Source organism: Ascaphus truei, chromosome 3 (assembly GCF_040206685.1).
Source record: "Ascaphus truei isolate aAscTru1 chromosome 3, aAscTru1.hap1, whole genome shotgun sequence".
Classification (NCBI taxonomy): Eukaryota; Metazoa; Chordata; class Amphibia; order Anura; family Ascaphidae; genus Ascaphus; species Ascaphus truei.
This window is the reverse complement of record NC_134485.1, coordinates 25,910,874-25,928,650: the sequence shown is the minus strand read 5'-3', so window position 1 is coordinate 25,928,650 and position 17,777 is coordinate 25,910,874. Positions and strand designations below refer to the sequence as shown.

General features: G+C 42.4%; 1 protein-coding gene across 8 annotated transcripts in view; it reads right to left on the bottom strand.

Annotated features, from left to right (window-relative positions):
* RUNX1 (RUNX family transcription factor 1) overlaps nucleotides 1-17,777 on the bottom strand; it is a 276,130-nt gene that overhangs the window by 88,835 nt on the left and 169,518 nt on the right. For all 8 annotated transcript variants that reach the window (XR_012800370.1, XM_075593804.1, XM_075593805.1 and 5 more), the window contains one exon: nucleotides 11,677-11,833. Coding sequence is in view for 7 of the 8 variants with exons in the window: in XM_075593804.1 (XP_075449919.1) it covers nucleotides 11,677-11,833 (157 nt within the window). In the remaining variant the exon portion in view is untranslated. The remainder of the gene's footprint in view (nucleotides 1-11,676; nucleotides 11,834-17,777) is intronic.

Genomic DNA, 17,777 nt, shown 5'->3' with positions numbered 1-17,777 from the left:
CTATTACAGAAGGACGTTGTGTACAGTGCTGTGGGACTTTTAAAAGAGAGAGTGGTCTTAATCTTTCAGGAACGATGAGATATCATTATTTCCTTGCTTGTTTATTTCTCATTTTGAAAATGCCTTTTATTTGCTACAATCATGCCTTTGGCATGCCCAGTCTCTACTGTCCGCTGTGCTAACAGCAAGGAGCGCGGAGACGTCTGGTCTGATGCAACGTCCCACTTAGCTGATGCTGTTTCTTTGTATGTTTTAAGGCTGTTACCCATTGTTGTAATGTAACATGTGCTTACTCTTTGGCCGTGACAATTATAACTGCAGCGCTCCATGCACATGCTGAGCCTGCCCATATAACTCTGGCCCATTTGCTCCGAATGTGTGAATATTTACAATCATTTTAGTTCTTTACCCGTTGCCTCCCATCACTGATTTTGGTGCCAATTTGGGTATTTACTGTCGCCCCTGAGGAAGGTTCCCCTGGGGACCGAAACGTTGGGTGAACTGGTACTGTATAAATTCCACTTTTGTTTTCACCTTAATGTTGTGCCAAGTGTTGGTACTTAAATCTCTTCTGGGATTATTGCTTACTCTGTATATATATATATATATATATATATATATATATATATATATATATATATATATATATATATATATAGCAACTGTAAATATTACTGTATGTTCATTTGCATGTCTTAGACATATATATATGTAACGGGTGGACCCCCTTGTTGACCCCCCCCAATCTCACATTGGCCCGTGTGGTCTAACCGGTCCCCATTACGTGATCGTGTATGGTGGTGCACCTGCAAGCAACAGGACTCCTGAGTCTCCCGCTTGATGGTATTAGGGGATGTCATCAGGACAGGTAGCTGAGGTAGTGGGTGCGAGTCCAACTTACATCATGTGCAGCGCCTCCACCTCATCAGCAGGGAGATGGTCCTGGTGAGGAACTCCTTCTCGGTGGTGACTGCCACTGTAGAGTAATCTCACACTCACACAGTGGGGGTTTCGTTAACAAGGGCATCTTTATTGATGATCTGATTACAGTAGACTGCCCCATGCAGCTTTCAGCTCTAGCCGCACATTCCTCCGTGCTGTCCCTTTGCTAGGTACTGCCCTCCTAATTGGAGTGGGATCCCCTCTCCCTGTGGGGAGATCACCCCTGTGCCAGGTCCCTGGACACAGTGTGGCCTAGACAGGCTTGATTGGAATATCCGTGCCACTAGTTACAGCACTAGGATCACAAAGTTATCCTGCAATCCCTTTCACAAGAGCCAAACTCTTTAGCAACAACAACACTATAACTGACAGTGTTGTGCCTTATATACCTCAGGGGGCAGGCACATCTCTGATGTCACTATCCAGGGACTCAGAGCATGCAGCCACTCCCCTCCATACATAGGGCACCTCACCAGGGTGTGAGGGAAAACCTCCATAACTACTGCTGGCAGGCCTGTACTTACCAGGGCTTACTGCCAACAGGGAAGATGTCTGCAGTCCATTATTATGCATGGCTACATATATATATATGGAATAGTACTCAAACAAGTCGAAGACTATGTCTACCATCTAAGGCAAATAACAATGGATGGGAAACATTTTGAATTAAATCAGTAGAGATGGGATGGAGCGCATTTGGAAGAAACAAGACCATTTTAAGGGAACCTTCCACTGTGTCCCAATAAGAAAGTTTCCGACCATTGTATTCTGTCCCTGATCACTTATGGAGGTGAAACTTGGACCCTAAATGCGAAGATAATTCAGAAGCTTCAGACAACGCAAAGAAGTAAGGAGAGATGCATGCTGGGTATTACCCGAAGAGACAGGAAAACAATGAATGGGTTTGAAACCGCACAACAGACTGTTACAGGGCACTCCTCACAAAAAGGTTAAGATATTGGCCGAAAATTGGGTACAGACTGCCTAAACACAAAAAGTGTTACGTGTAGAACAAAACAAAGCAGGCACTCCCTGATTAAATAAAGTCTAATGTATTTGGTTTATGTGTGTGTATATATAAATATATATAAATACAGGAGGGCCCCGGGTATATGGCGGGTTCTGTTCCAGGGGCCCGTCGTATAGTGAAAATCGCCGGAAAGCGGATCCGGCGATTTTCAGTTCTGCGCATGCGCAAACCGGCATTTTTTGCCATTCTGCGCATGCGCGACCTATGGCCTGCGCGCGCAAACTCGGATATGCGTGCAAACTACGGTCTGCGCATGTGCGCCGGGCGCAACCGTCCATTCTGGGCATGCGCGACTTAGGCTCCAACATGGCGGCCACCGCCGAAAAGCGGAGCGCCGAGAAGCGGGGCCCTGCTGTATATAAAGTATGTTGGCGCGCTGTATAAGGTCACTACGAGCTGCACGGGCCGAGTAGCAGTATCATATCAAATGTATTATCGTGATATTGACGATTCAGTTTCAGTGGAGACGAAAACATCGATCTCACGATAGTTAATTTATCTCACAACGTCATATGGAAATCGAGAGTGCTGGACTTTAATGTTTAATGTATATATACGTACAAATAAATCACCCATGCAGGTCATCAGGACAAACGTCACAGGGATGCGCCAGGCGCAGGAATAAAGCACCCCGCTGGTAGGGAGCACCAAAATACATGTATCCACATAATCCAACGTTCCGGGCCTTCATCAGGGCGATATTACGACTTGGTGACAGTGACCCAGCTGCATGAGAAACAAATGGAATGATGCGGCCTGTTTAGGTTTAGAGGCGCCGGCTGCAATGCACAGCGACGTGCTTCCTGATGCAGACAAGCACCTTGCAGGCTGCCCTAGTGCTGAACGGGTTAAGTGCCTTCAGTGCACTTTGCATAATGTTTACAGAACAGCAAAGCTAATATACTGCATCCTGATATAAAAAAAACTAGTCTAGTGCTTCAAGTACATTTTGTAATTAATTTTTTTTGAGATAAGCACCAAATAAAATTGATTCTGTTCAGCCCTTTGTGTCGGAAAGTCCACGGATTGCGGCTTCCGTGGTCACCAGTGTTGTAATGACATGACCTCACTGCGCCCCCTGACATCACTCCTTTCCAATGGCGATCTCTGCTCGCTGAGAGGTTTTGTGCGATCTCCTACAAACGTTCAAAGCAATCGTGACTTTGAAGCATCGTTTCAAGGCCAGCAGGGCGGCCACTTAAAATGATGTTGCCTTCAAAGGGTTACGATGTCAAAAAGTGCATAGAGCTAAAAAATAACTTTATTTCCCATTATATTTAGCATTGTGTTTTAATGCAGAAATGACAACTTTCTGTGACAAATTCTATGTGCAGCACGGCATGAATGGCAAATAATAAATGATTATTCATGGACAACAAGATATATTGATATATATGTGTATATCACATGTATATATATATATATATATATATATATATATATATGTACATATATATCAATATATCTTGTTGTCCATGAATAATCATTTATTATTTGCCATTCATGCCGTGCTGCACACAGAATATATTTATATTAATAATTATATATATTATTATGTCTTTAACGTCACTCTGGGTTTAGCCTGCAGTAAGTGTCAACTTTCCTGTATTCCCAGCACTGTATATTACTGTGAATTATGTCTCCATTTCTAATGTATTCAGGGGTCAAAGTGACTTTAAAAAAAGTGTTTATTGAGCATTGGGGCAAAGCTCTTTTTACTCTATTTTATATAGGTTGAAGCAATATTAATGCTGGAAAAGTAAGAAGGGGCATACACTTTCTGCAATAAAGTTTCTTTAAATGTAAGTTTATAGCTAAAAAAAACTAGTAGTTCTCCATACTCCCTCGTACCATCAGATTACCTCCACTGTATCTACTATATATTTTGGGAAATTGTTTGGTTGCTTGCTATGCAATTAGACACCTCGCCATGACCACATTTTGCATGATGGTTCCTGAGATCAAGGAGCAGGTTTTTGTGTATGTTTGTATACAATTCACAAATGACATCACTGATGACATTACAAAAAACATTGGCAATGACAGAACTGATGACATCACAAGTACACGATCCCATTACACGACCCTCAAGCGACCCCTTAATCTTGGTCACTCTGAAATTTCAATTTGCAACATTAGCAAAAATACAGGAGCAGCTAAAGTTCTTCCAAGAGAGCGAGATCATTGTTTGGGACGAGCGTACAATGTCCCACAAACATGCAGCGTTAGAGGCTCTCGATCCAACACTTCAGGACCTCAGAGGCAATGAAACTATTAAGGGTGGAGTTGTTGTTTTAGCAGGGGGATTTCGTATTAAGAAACAAATTTTTTTCATTATCCATGTATAAATCTCAGTTCTTTTGGTGTTTCTTAAGCTGGGGCCACAGAGGGCGTTGCAAGGCTGAGGTGCGCTGACGCTGAGGCTCGCCTGCTGAAATCTGCGCGATTTCATGCCCATGCAGGCGAGCCAAGGGGCGCGATCGGGACGCGGGGGAGACTGAGGCAGGCGGGGCAGTGACGTCGCTGGGCCAATCGCCCGCGACGCACCGACGTCAACGTCATGGCGCCGTGACGTTGACGCTGCTCCGCGCTGATTGGATGTTTTCAGCCGACAGCGCTGTGAAAAACAGCTTGGCTGTCGGCTGAAAAATCGAGCGCCTCAGCACGCCTGCGGACACTCGCGTGAGCCCCCTCTAAAGACATCCTCATGGAGGATGCAGGGGCTCAGCGCGGAGCGTCCGCACGGCTCAGCGCGGCCTCCCCAGCTAAGGACGTGGCCTTAGACTTCCCGAGCAACGCCGGGTACTTTAGCTAGTAATACATACATTACATGAAGTTATATACGTGAGCTGAATTTAATGGCGTTGCATTTAACCATTTGCTTCTGCAATGTATTTATTCTGCCTGTGTTTCAGGTCCCTCTGGCTCTGCCAGGCTTCAGCAATGTAATACACACTGGAATCGCAAATAGTGGTTTCAGTGACCACAGATGTGGCTTACACACAAAGAGGAAAAAACCTCCATATACAAATTAGTGGTTATAATTTGTTGGCATTCGTTTATCACGGCGGCTGAGCCAGCATTATTCAAAGGCAAATATTGCACTAAGCCAGCACGCTGCTTCGGTTTATTTCATTAATCGGGGGTACCCGTGGGGTTCCCCCCCTTGTGCTCCATCATTACATCACATAGCCGACTAGTTCCCATGACATCATCCACAGCTATGGATACCGACATGCGATGTTATTCATTAAAGTCAGATAGTGCTGATCAGGTCACTAGCACTAGGAGTTAACAGTTTGCTTCTTTTGCTTGCCAGCCTCTCTAGCACGGGACGACTTCAAGATGCAACGCCCAACGCTTTGACGGGAGCTTGGTCATTTTCCAGGTTTTATCCCCAGGGTGGCTCAAATTGAAACCATAACGTTGGATCTCCCCAACCTGCCCAGCGTTCTCTGCCTTTTACCAACTCACTTTCACGCAAGCAATTCTATTCCATTCCGGCTTGTAATCTAAAGCTGCCAGATGGGAACTTTTTTTTTTTGCCAAGTAAACACAAAACAAAACACAGCCGCAATGTCATTTTGTGAAACTCGGGATAAGTTCACACCCAAAAATACTAAAAAACATGTCACCCGGATCTGCACTTCTTTCCTAAAGTTATAAGCTACTTAAAAAAGAAATGGTTTAGCATTAATGAACTAGACACACCAGACACAGCTCCGAGTTTGTGCAAACAGAACATTGCAATTCATGCACTGAAAGGCAAACAACTGACACCTTAGGAAAACAGCTACGCATTGTGCAGGTAAATAGGAGAATGTCTTAGTCACTCAATGTGACAGAGCAGTGGGGTTATTAAAAAATTAACCCTTCAAGATCAAGCCCCGATCACCTAACTACGCCATACAATAATGGTTAATCCCAAATGGCCCTGATCGCATGTCTTTGTTATTTTGGCTGTGCATAAAATCTATGCACTTTTCCTCTTATTTCCAAGCCATTCAAAAAAATAGGACTTGATTCTTTGGATATAAATCTAGAAAAATAGCAAGTGTCTATGATGTGCCCGGGCACTCAATGGGTTAAGGGGTCTATTCACTAAAGCAGGGGTGGCAAACTCCAGTCCTCAAGTACCCCCAACAGGTCAGGTTTTCAGGATATCTCAGCTTCAGCACAGTCGCAGACGAAGTCTCCGATTGAGCCACCTGTGCTGAAGCAGGGACTGATTGATCCACCTGTGCTGAAGCTGCGATATCATGAAAACCTGACCTGTTGGGGAGGGCTTGAGGACTGGAGTCAAGCCCCCCTGCGCTAAAGTGTCACAGCCATTATTAACCATTAACAGCATGCATTGGCGGTGTCAACGCAGCTCCTTGGTCCCCGCAGACTGTGAAAGAGTTAAACGTGTTCAATAGAACCCTGGTGTGTTAAACCCCTGAATCATGTGTAATGACAGCAGTTACAGCTAATCTCCTCTCAACACCTCACACATGCAAATTACAAATAGGGCCAAACACTTATCAAGTTTTTATTTTATTTTTTAAATTGTTGTTGCTTTTATTAAGAGCTGTAAAAAAATAAATAAAAACCCATCACTATAAATAATGCCTTGGCACAGATTCCATGTTGGATGTCGGGTTGTATCCCCGAATTTTAATAGCTTCCCAATGACTCAAGGATGTTTATCGGAATGGGGCTGTGTGCAATCTCTGCTCTTCCACTTGGTGGTAAAAGGCTCCCAAATAGTGCTGCACCAGGGAGACTCCCTTTCTCTTCCACAGGAATGCAGGCCTCCTCTGTGAAACACACACACAGGATGTTGACGGCAGGTGAGATTCGGAACCACTTGGCCCAGCCAGTCAGTGACCAGTCCATGTCATGGAGTTGCAGTGAGTTGTTACAACAGCAAGACGGTCCTCCTTGTCACCGTAGGTATCCGAAACCAGGAAGTCTCCTGGTTTACAAACCTGTGGCATTTGCAAGGTTCGGCAGAAATGTAATGACTGAAAGGGAGGATATTTGGAAAATGGATGCCACGTGACGAGTGGCCAACCAGCCAATCAGTGAGGGTGATGTCATCAATTGACCTAATTGTTTGGCCTCTCAAAAGTTCTGGGGACAATTGCTCCCAAACCGTGGTCCCGCTGTCTAATGTCAGTGTAGCGGACCACCTGGTTAAACCCTTTCCAGACCTGATATCTATCGTGAAATCTATATTTCCAAATGCAAAGTCCTGCACATCGTCATGCCCGCCAGGTCTGAAAGGGTTAAATAATGCACAATGCCTAAATAAAATAGCTTCATTAAATATTATGGGAGCTTTTTTTTTAATCAAAATCCTAGCGGTATTATTTCCCCCTTATATTACTTTATCTCTATATTGCAAGGGAAGGGTGGCTTAAGACCCTATTTACCGTGCTGTAAAGTCACTTCCCAGTACTGGTGAAGAGTTCAGCTCCACATAATTGGGACTACAAATAGCCATCAGCTCTCCCAAACATATGTGCTTCACGTGTAAGATAATTCATAGCTTAGTCCCCCCTGGAGGAAATGTAAGATGTATGAACAGTGTACGGAGGAATTGGTACTACTGTGTTAATATAAAGTCTCTTAGCAAGTCTGCTTTAAACCACGGCATTTATGTGACTTTGCTTTAACGACTTGAGATTATTTACCACTGCTGCTGTTCAACATATGTAAACACAGCACTGTACCAGCTTATCCAGTTCTACATAAAACAGAAAGGTCTACCTAACATGCCTGTGCATTGTCCACAGTCTAACACAGGGGTGCTCAATTCTAATCCTCAAGCCACCCCCCCCAACCCCAAACAGGTCAGGTTTTTAGGATATCCCAGCTTCAGCACAGGTGGCATCTGAGCCACCTGTGCAGAAGCAGGGACTGATTGAGCCAACTGTGCTGAAGCAGGGACTGATTGAGCCACCTGTGCTGAAGCAAGCACTGATTGAGCCGCCTGTGCTGAAGCAGGGGTATTCTGAAAACCTGACCTGTTGGCGGGGCCCGCGGACTGGAGTTGAGCACCCCTGACCTAACATACCAATATAAAAAAAAGCCTAGTGTCAAATGAATGTGATTTATTTCTAAGCATCTTGTTTGCTGAGTCCCCTACAGCACGGCTCCAAGTTCCAAGGGAAGCTCAACGCTTCACCAAAAGTGTCACTTGGTGGCTCTCATTCATGTGTGGGCCGTGGTTTGGTGGCTATACAGTGTGTGTCTATCTATCCAGGCCTGTCTCTCTCACCCACTGGCCCATGTTCACTAAAGGGTGCTAATAGTTAGCATGCTTAAACCCCCATTCATTTGAATGAAAAATCCTCTGGTTAATCTAGGCCACGGAGGGCCGGATGCACAGTTAATCGGAGGAAATAACGTCAGGTAACCTAAATAGATCAAACTTTATTTCCCCTGAGTTTTACAAGTATCCACTAAGCTAATTACAACGGCTGTCACTTAACTCATTAGCGTAAGAGTTAACGTTGGGTTCATTCAGCGCTACCTTGCATTGGTTCACATACCCTGACGGTAATTCATGTCTCACCCAAAGGCGGCGTTTCGAGAGAGGCAGAGAGAGAATATGCGATCTTAGAGGGACTGCCTCCTTTGCACATCATTAGCACTAACGACCGTACGTTATTTAAGGAGCAGCCCTGGGCTAACGTTAAGTTATTTGCTTTAGTGCTCCAGTCCTCAAGAGCCACCACCCACAAGTCAGGTTTTCAGGATATCAGTGCTTCAGCACAGGTCGCTCAATCAGTCCCTGCTTCAGCGCAGGTGGCTCAATCAGTGGCTCAGTCTTTGACTGAGCCACCTGTGCTGAAGCAGGGATATCCTGAAAATCTGTCCTGTTGGTGGCCCTTGAGGACTGCAGTTGGTCACATCTGCTTTAGAGCATAGGCGCTATGATTACCTTAACGTTAATTCGGGTTAACGTTAGGTTAAATAGCCTCCTACTGTATATGCATATAGGCCCGAGTGTCCTACATAGATTGCTACGCTAGTCATCAGCCTGCATGCTTTCCCTCATCACCAGTGCACAAGCCAAGATGATCCCTTTCCCCCTGTAAGTGATAGGGTGTGTGCCCTGAACACTTTGTGCTAGCAAATCAAATGCAACTAAGATGCCTTGGTTTCCTTACTTGGTACGTCATTAGTACTTAGTGTGGCTATGTCTTAAAATGTAAAGAAGCAGGATATGATGATAGCAATGTTTAATTAGATTGAGACAAAAATGTGATGACCCTCTGCTGAAAACCACCCCACATCCAAACACTAGCAGAAGGTTCTTCGATACAAGGCTATGCACTGCAGACCCCTCTCTAGCTTGCATGCGGTTACAAAACCAAGCTAATGAAGAGATCCAGGAGTAAACATATTCACCTGCGGTGACACAGGCAATATAAATACCTAAGAAATAAGACTTCAATCACTATCACAAAACCCCTAATGAATCAACAGCACATCAATCTCAAGATGGCAGAGCGTATTCCTGAAATTGTCCAGAACTCATCCAAAATAAGAAAAGAAACGGTCCCTTTCAGAGGGGCTTGTATTCATGTGCTGTGTATACAAGCTGTCAAAAAGTCTTCTTCTTTTGACTGCAGTTCTTCACACTGAGAAACTACTCTATGTCAGCTCAAGTTCCCCACACAGACAGTGAGGAGTAAACGGGGACACGCTGCACAATGAGAGAATCATGAGAGCTGTCAATGTTCGTGTAAAGTGGGGCTGTCAGTCATGTCACTACTGTGCAAACAGCAGCCCTTCACACCTCCCATGTCTTCGAGATGTTTGTGATGTCAGCACGTTGTGCCTGCACTGTAACTGGCTAAGCCTTTCAGTATACGAGAGTGGTTTTCAACATTTTATTAGTTAAGGAATGCTATAATTATATTGTGAAATTCTGCGGACCCCCAACCCTCTCTAATAGCGCGTCTGAGATCAGATGCATTGTAAGGAACCCCAACCCTCTCTAATAGCGCGTCTGAGATCAGATGTATGGTGAGGAACCCCAACCCTCTCTAATAGCGTGTCCGAGATCAGATGCATTGTAAGGAACCCCATCCCTCTCTAATAGCGTGCCTGAGATCCGATGCATTGTAAGGAACCCCATCCCTCTCTAATAGCGTGTTTGAGATCCGATGCATTGTAAGGAACCCCAACCCTCTCTAATAGCGCGTCTGAGATCAGATGCATTGTAAGGAACGCCAACCCTCTCTAATAGTGTGTCTGAGATCAGATGCATTGTAAGGAACCCCAACCCTCTCTAATAGCACGTCTGGGATCAGATGCATTGTAAATTCTTCTGCATTTTATCCAATTTTCAAATGACTTGAAAATTGCAGGGGACCCTTTAGGGATTCCCGCGGAACCCAAGATTACCTAGGAACTCCTGTTGAAAAACAGTGCTATAAGATAAAACAGGGGCAGGTGTATTTTTGAGCAAGGATTTTCAAACTGTATTATCTTGAAACTCCTCTCTTTCTTTCTCCCCCTAAAACCATATTTCAGGGTAGATTCTCCTTTGGCGAAATTCAACAATTTAATTCCAAAATCTTGAATTTTGCTTTGACTTCTCAATTTCACCCCACTTTCTGGGACTAAAAAGTTATATCAAACATTTAAATGAATTTTCAAACTTTTTCGAAAGTTTGGCCAAAACCTGGCGAATCCGGGCAAGCTCGCAAATCTCTAGTCTGGCTGAATAAGCTTTAAATACTATACATACAATTTCAGACAGCGCTACACAAAAGCAGGATGTGTTCAAGCAAGTACTGTATGTCAAGCAATGGTGCACGAAGGGATTTAAATATTGGCCTGTCAGTAAAAAGATGGAACACTGTGAAGAAGTCTGCTCCATGCATAGTAAATACTGTATATTACAAACTAACATAAACGATACAATAAAATCATTCTCAGGGGACTGCCCATGCTATTTGTGAATCTAGATAAGCTGTGATAGCATTATGAGATTATTGATTCTCTCTGCTTTTTCTGACACACCTTTTTCAGACAATAAAAGTATATCACGTAGGTTATTTTACGTAAGACTGGAAAAACACACAGAACAAACAGGGCTGGCCAACTTCAGTCCCCAAGGGCCACCAACAGGTCAGGTTTTAAGGATATCCCTGCTTCAGGGATCTTATGTGAGATCACAAGTGCAAACAAAACATGCTGCTATAAGGAAATGTTTGTGTAATGTGTCACGTCAAACGTTCAAACAAGATAAAATTAGCTACAATGCATACGTTCCGGGTCCCTCTGCCATTGGAAGGTTTAGTTAGACCAGAGGTGGGTAACTCCAGTAATCAAGGGCCGCCAACAGGTCAGGTTTTCAGAATATCTGTGCTTAAGCACTGGAGGCTCAATCAGTGGCTCAGATTCAGCCACCTGTGCTGAAGCAGGGATATCCTTAAAACCTGACTTGTTGGTGGCCCTTGAGGAACTGGAGTTGCCCACCCCTGAGTTAGACCAACATACAAACGTATACACGATCAACTGTATCATATCACAAAACATAATTATCTCCCACATACCAATATTTAAAATGGATGGATGAGAACATACATAGAGGAGGGTAAAATGCGTGTATCTGGCTGTCTATGGGGAGTTAAGCATTTCCACTTTTCAAGTCATTGTTCCAGAGACAGAAACATGATATAAAAGGAATACACCATTACCTCTTCCAGATCTTCCGACAAATCTCAGATCGTTAAACCGGGCCACTTGGTTCTTCATAGCTGCTGTTGCATTTCGCAGTTCTGCAGAATAATTTTCATCGTTGCCCGCCATCACAGTGACCAAAGTGCCATCTGGAACATCCCCTAACGCCACCACCTGAAGAGAGCAGAAGTATATTTTGTCAAGTGAGAAGATGCTGGAGACAACGTGTGATGGCTGAGGACCACCGCTTATTTTTCCTACAAGCCCAGGCACAAAAATAGAGGATATATGTGGACTACCTTGTGGGCATTTCGAAGCGGAGCACGTCGGCCAGCAAAGGAGCTGAAAAGTCTTTCAATTTATGCCATTACAGCGCGTGTGTAACAAACCCTTTTAATAATGTTATTTATTACGCTATGTTAAAATCAAACACAATATCACGCCATTGTTTGGATCTTGGACAATTGTTGAAGGATTTTTTTATATATTTTTTAAACCTACAGTTTAGCTTATTATTTACATTTTTTAAGGCTCCCTCCCTTTCTTTGGAGTTTAAACGTTGTGTAATCCTTCTTTAAAATGAAATGCAAAGACCTTAGCTTCGATGTGTTACCACGGTTAGAATTCCTTATAATCAGGCACTGCACTGTGAGTTTCTGAAGCTGTTCTGACCCAGAAAGCTCCAAAGCTACTTCTCCCTTCTCTGCTACTTCTCCCTTCTCTGCTACTCATCCCGTTCTCTGCTTCGTCTACCGTTCTCTGCTATTCTTCCCGTTCTCTGCTACTCCTCCTGTTCTCTGCTACTTCTCCCGTTCTCTGCTACTTCTCCCGTTCTCTGCTACTCCTCCCGTTCTCTGCTACTCCTCCCGTTCTCTGCTACTCCTCCCGTTCTCTGCTACTTCTCCCGTTCTCTGCTACTCCTCCCGTTCTCTGCTACTTCTCCCGTTCTCTGCTACTTCTCCCGTTCTCTGCTACTCCTCCCGTTCTCTGCTACTTCTCCCGTTCTCTGCTACTCCTCCCGTTCTCTGCTACTCCTCCCGTTCTCTGCTACTCCTCCTGTTCTCTGCTATTCCTCCCGTTCTCTGCTACTTCTCCCGTTCTCTGCTACTTCTCCCGCTCTCACCACTGCACTTGGAACTCTGGCGTTTCTTTTTTCCATTTTCTTTGTGACCAAAATATCCACACGGCAAAAGAATTTCTGTCTATCGTCTGCAACATAGCTAATAGGCAAATTCGACATAGAAAAATAAATAAATGATATATGAAGAAGTAGCTCAACAGTAATGTCACTCTCTGAAGTGGCTGTTCCCAGTTCTAAACCAAGGGTCATCTCTGTGTGCCTTTGTCACAAAACTTAGATTGTGAGCTCAATGGGAAAGGAACCAATTGTGCCTGCACATTTATTTATGTAAGGGAAAAAAATATTATTATTATATATGGTTCTGCATCAAGGAAAATATGTCAGGAGCCTAATAATAACCCTGTTTCATTCTACTAAATCCCTCCCAGATTCGGTAAAATAAAACTAAATATTTACCAGGACAAAGTCACTAAGACGGGTCCAATTGTTGAACCCATCATTCTTTCAGGTAAACTATATACTATATGCGACATTTCTTAAAATACTTTAAGTTCAGTGACCTATTCCGTAGATTCTGTTGATTCCGGACTACAAATTTTTAGTTTCACATAATGTTAAGTTATCAATTGAAGAATGTTTTGGGCGGGACAGTATTATGCACCTACGAATAGAACACAACGAAAAATGCCACTGTAAATAAAAACATTTTTAAACTCATCTTCTATCAACAATTTCACGTATGACCATTATCTGGTAAACACTTTGATAGTTAACGGGACTCCCTTTGCAGCAATAATGGGATACAATCCCCGTCATTTCCCCCTGTATGTTGAGATAAATTGACATACCTCCAACAAAAAAAGTATTGTTACGTCGAAATACGTCTCAAGCTGGAATTATCCACGCTAACAAAAGCCGTTGGATAGGAGGAAGGCTAAATAAACTAAAGTCTGCATTTTAAAAGCTTGGAGACTGAACTACTAAAGACCTTGTCTTTCAGAAGACAGAGAGAAAAAAAGAAATCACAGATGAAACGCAGTGGAAAATGCTGCAGTCCTTTTAGAAGATTTTTGCGTAAAAAGGCAGAAAAAAAAACTGCTGCTAAGTACACAAACATGCAAGAAGCAGACTAAGCGAACAAGAAGAGACTTGCTGTGTGATGACAGTATTTGTTTTAATGTTCGGCCTTAAAGGATTAGCCGTAAAGCTGCACTACGTTTAATTACACTACTTCCATACTTCAATCTCCCATGAATCTTAAATGGGAGACAGAGGTGTAAAACGACAGTTTTTATGAACATATGTGATTGCTTTTTAATTGGCTTAGACACTGCATACTTGGGGCCTTACACTGATTGTTCCAAAAAAAGGTCATTTTTTTGGAGGGGGGTTCAAATCAGCTGCTTTGACTAATACATTTCTGAAGAATGGTCTTGCAGTTTCAATGCTGTCTGACACAGAAGTCAGGCTGCCGCTCTGTTAGAGAAATGATAAATACAGAGAGTCGGACGTACTAAATTAGCTTAAGATACACTAATAAAGTGTAATTGGTGATTAGTAACCCAGGGATCTGAGCGCTGCTAGTATACTCTGCATGTGACGCACTCGACGTTTGGTTTGAAAAGTCGTGTTTCATTTCCCCCCCGCCACGTTTAAAAAAAAAAAAAAAGGGATCTCTTTGTGCACGGAAAAACCACCAGAGAACATCGTAAATAGGAAGTTCATTTAATACATAGCATGCGTTTGCACCCGTGCCAAGTTTGGAAAAATATACCCCGTTATTACTCTGTGCCCAGGACATACTTGAAAACGAAAGGTAACTCTCAATGTATTACTTCCTGGTAAAATATTTTATAAATAAATAAATAAATTATTATTATTATCATCGTTTATTTGCAAAGCGGCAACATATTCCGCAGGGCGGTACAACGGAGGGACAGAGTTAAAGATAAACAGAGAATGACATATCAAAAAAGGACAAACTGTTAAGAGTATACAGTATGTTAAATTGTCCCCAATTTTATTGCTGTTTTGAACATTTATGATTAACATAAAAGCACACTGTGGCCCTTATTCTGTAAGGTGTGATAAGATGACGTGCTATTGCATAAAAGCCCCATTGACTTTTCATGCGATTGTACGTCATGTTCGCTTGTCACACCTTACAGGATAAGGGACAATGTTTCCAATTTAGAATACAACTTTGTTTGCAAGTTATCCATCGTGTTGAAACAGCGAGCGATTTTGTGAGAGTGAGGTGAGCTATAGCAGTCTTGCGTAAATATGGCTTTAAAATACGATTCTCCTAGAAACGAAATCCACTTTTACAAAAGCGCAGGCGGGTGTAAAGCACCCATTTCTGCAGAACTTTCTGTATTCTCCTTTTTGAGTTTTTCATTCCTGACCGAAAAAGATTTGAGTCTAAATGTCGGTTGGCATTAGGTGTTAATTATCACCGATCCTATTCTTTATTATAGCATTCTATTCTCTTTATGCCAAGTTTGCCTTTTTTTTCCGGGACGCCTGAATAGTAAATATAGCAACAATAGCAGTATGTCACACTTTGCTTTATCAACTCTAATGACAGTAGAAGCCAATGCAAACGTCTATATCCGCACGTTCATTTATATATGCTTTATTTACTGCGCTGGGGGAAAGATTTCAATATCTACTTAACACTACTATTTTGTGTCATGTGCATGCAACTGCGAATTTAAGGGGTCAATTACCCTTGACAAATGCCCATTTCCAGCAATTCGCACCACGCTCCTATGAATGTAATTTTGTCTCATTCGATCCTCAAATAACAAGTAATTGTGGCAGGACCCTCCATAAAATATCGAAGGACAACTCAGCTCAAGTCACTAATGAAGGCTGCATTATCTGCACTGTGAATCTATCTTGCCAGTTTCTAACCATTGTGCTGTCAGCCAAGGGGTTAAAAAAGCAATGACCGCACCTTTTCATTCTGAAATCACAACCCACCAATGACATTTCGAAATGGATACAAAGATGAAAAATGTTAACATTAAAAAAAAAAAAGAAAAAAGAATACAGTACAAGGACAACACAAGCCGGATAAATGAACGTGTGTCACTCTCGCCGCACTTTTCAAACAAAGCCTGCGCATTACTGAAGAGACACACTTGAAGTGAAGATCTTTCCAGGCGAAAGCAAACGAAGTGCAAAAAATGTCTAATTATTTTAGTTACATTCCTTTGCAGGTTTCAAGACAAACAGAAAGATCTCCGCGGGACAGAAAGGAGTGCAGGTTCACGTGTGTGTGACATTCAAAAACAACAGCAACGTGTCACAGACATGGAACGCTTAGTCACACCTTTAGCCGTGACTTACATCTGAAATCATTACCACGGCACATGCAAAAGTGGCAGCCTCCACGGGACCGGAGTGAGTGAGATGTGAGGGTCTTGAGGCAATAAAAATGGGAAAGTACTTATTTCTATCAGGGAGGATCCAGTGAAATCTATGAAACGCTGACACTAAAAATCAGTGAGACTCAGTGAGAGTTCACATATCTGTACATATACATATATACATATATACGGTACATATACAATGTAATATCGAGGTGGAAAAACCACACCTAATATTAGTCTATATTATGAGTGTACTGTATGCCTAATAATTTATACAGACTATAAAATAAGTAGGGAAGACAATAACAAATAATATCAATGTACAGTATAATGTATAGTTCACGCCACTTTAATTGGACTATTTATGCCACATTGCCTTTAAGAACTGAAGGAGGTAATAAGTATGATTCTAAAATTAACAATTAAAATAAGACTAAATTGAGAATGTCGGGGTAAGTGACATTTTCCATTTAAATAACCTGATTTCTGTTTTCGTTTTTTTTTTTTTAAACCTAAAACCAGTCTTATTGAAACGATAACGTGTATGTTCATTACCGGCCACGTCATGTTTGCAAAGATCATAGAAATGAATTCGGGCATCATGTCGCGTGATGTAGCTCAAACCCCATTACTTGCAAGGTTCAGAAAGGCTCTGACTTCATTCTGCTCGGCCTACATTTCAGAATCTCGCAGAATCTCGGGTGGCATCTCTGCAAATGGGAAGGTTTTATGAGAGAGACACCTGAAGTTCTATTTCTAGGCGACCAGCTTGCTGCACATTTAGAGCTGAACATGCAACGTAGAACTTGAATGAAAACTTTACAAGCTTGGCCAAAGTGTATTATGCGTATACTCTAGATCAGGGGCAGCCTGGGGCACTGATTGAGCCACCTGTGCTGAAGCAGGGATATCCATAAAACCTGACCTGGCCATTGAGGACTGGAGTTGACTACTCCTGCTCTAGATCTCTATCAAAATATATTCCAGTGTAGGTAATTGTAGGTAGATGCAGATAATTAGATTAGTAGCATCAACAAACGTTTTAAAACTCGTTCAAATGAAGACTTCCATTCTACTGGTAAAATCCCGTTAGCTGAAGATGACTTTGCTTTGCAAGTCACATAAGCACTGTACTAAGCTGTAGAATATGTTGGTCGCTCTATAAACAAACTATAATAATAATGAACCCAGGTCTTATGCTTTTTGGTAATGGGCATACGCCTCACGTTGGGTATATTTCCTTTTGGCAGCGGTGGTGATTACTAACTCACCTACGGCACTTTTAAATAAGACAGGTCGATAGGAAAACTAGCGTCCGATACACTTTATTTATTCCCTTCAAAGTGCTGGTGCGGGTACACTTAGGTAATTATTAGCAAAATAATTGCAAGAAAGCTTTAAAAAAAAAAAATCAATCAGTTATGTGAAAATAAAAAATTGTCAGAAAGTTGGACCAGAGTAATGTGGGGATAGTAACACTGCCGTGGCTTTAACATGGGTTTTGGGTTTTAGATACATGACATTTATTTACGTTATCAATTTGGATCTGTTTACGCTCACAGAGTATTTAACTGTTTTCCAGCAAATACATTTTTATCAAGTAAATAATAATATAAAAAAAAAAAGCCCGTGGGCCTTTATGTGTTAAGTTGTGCTTTGA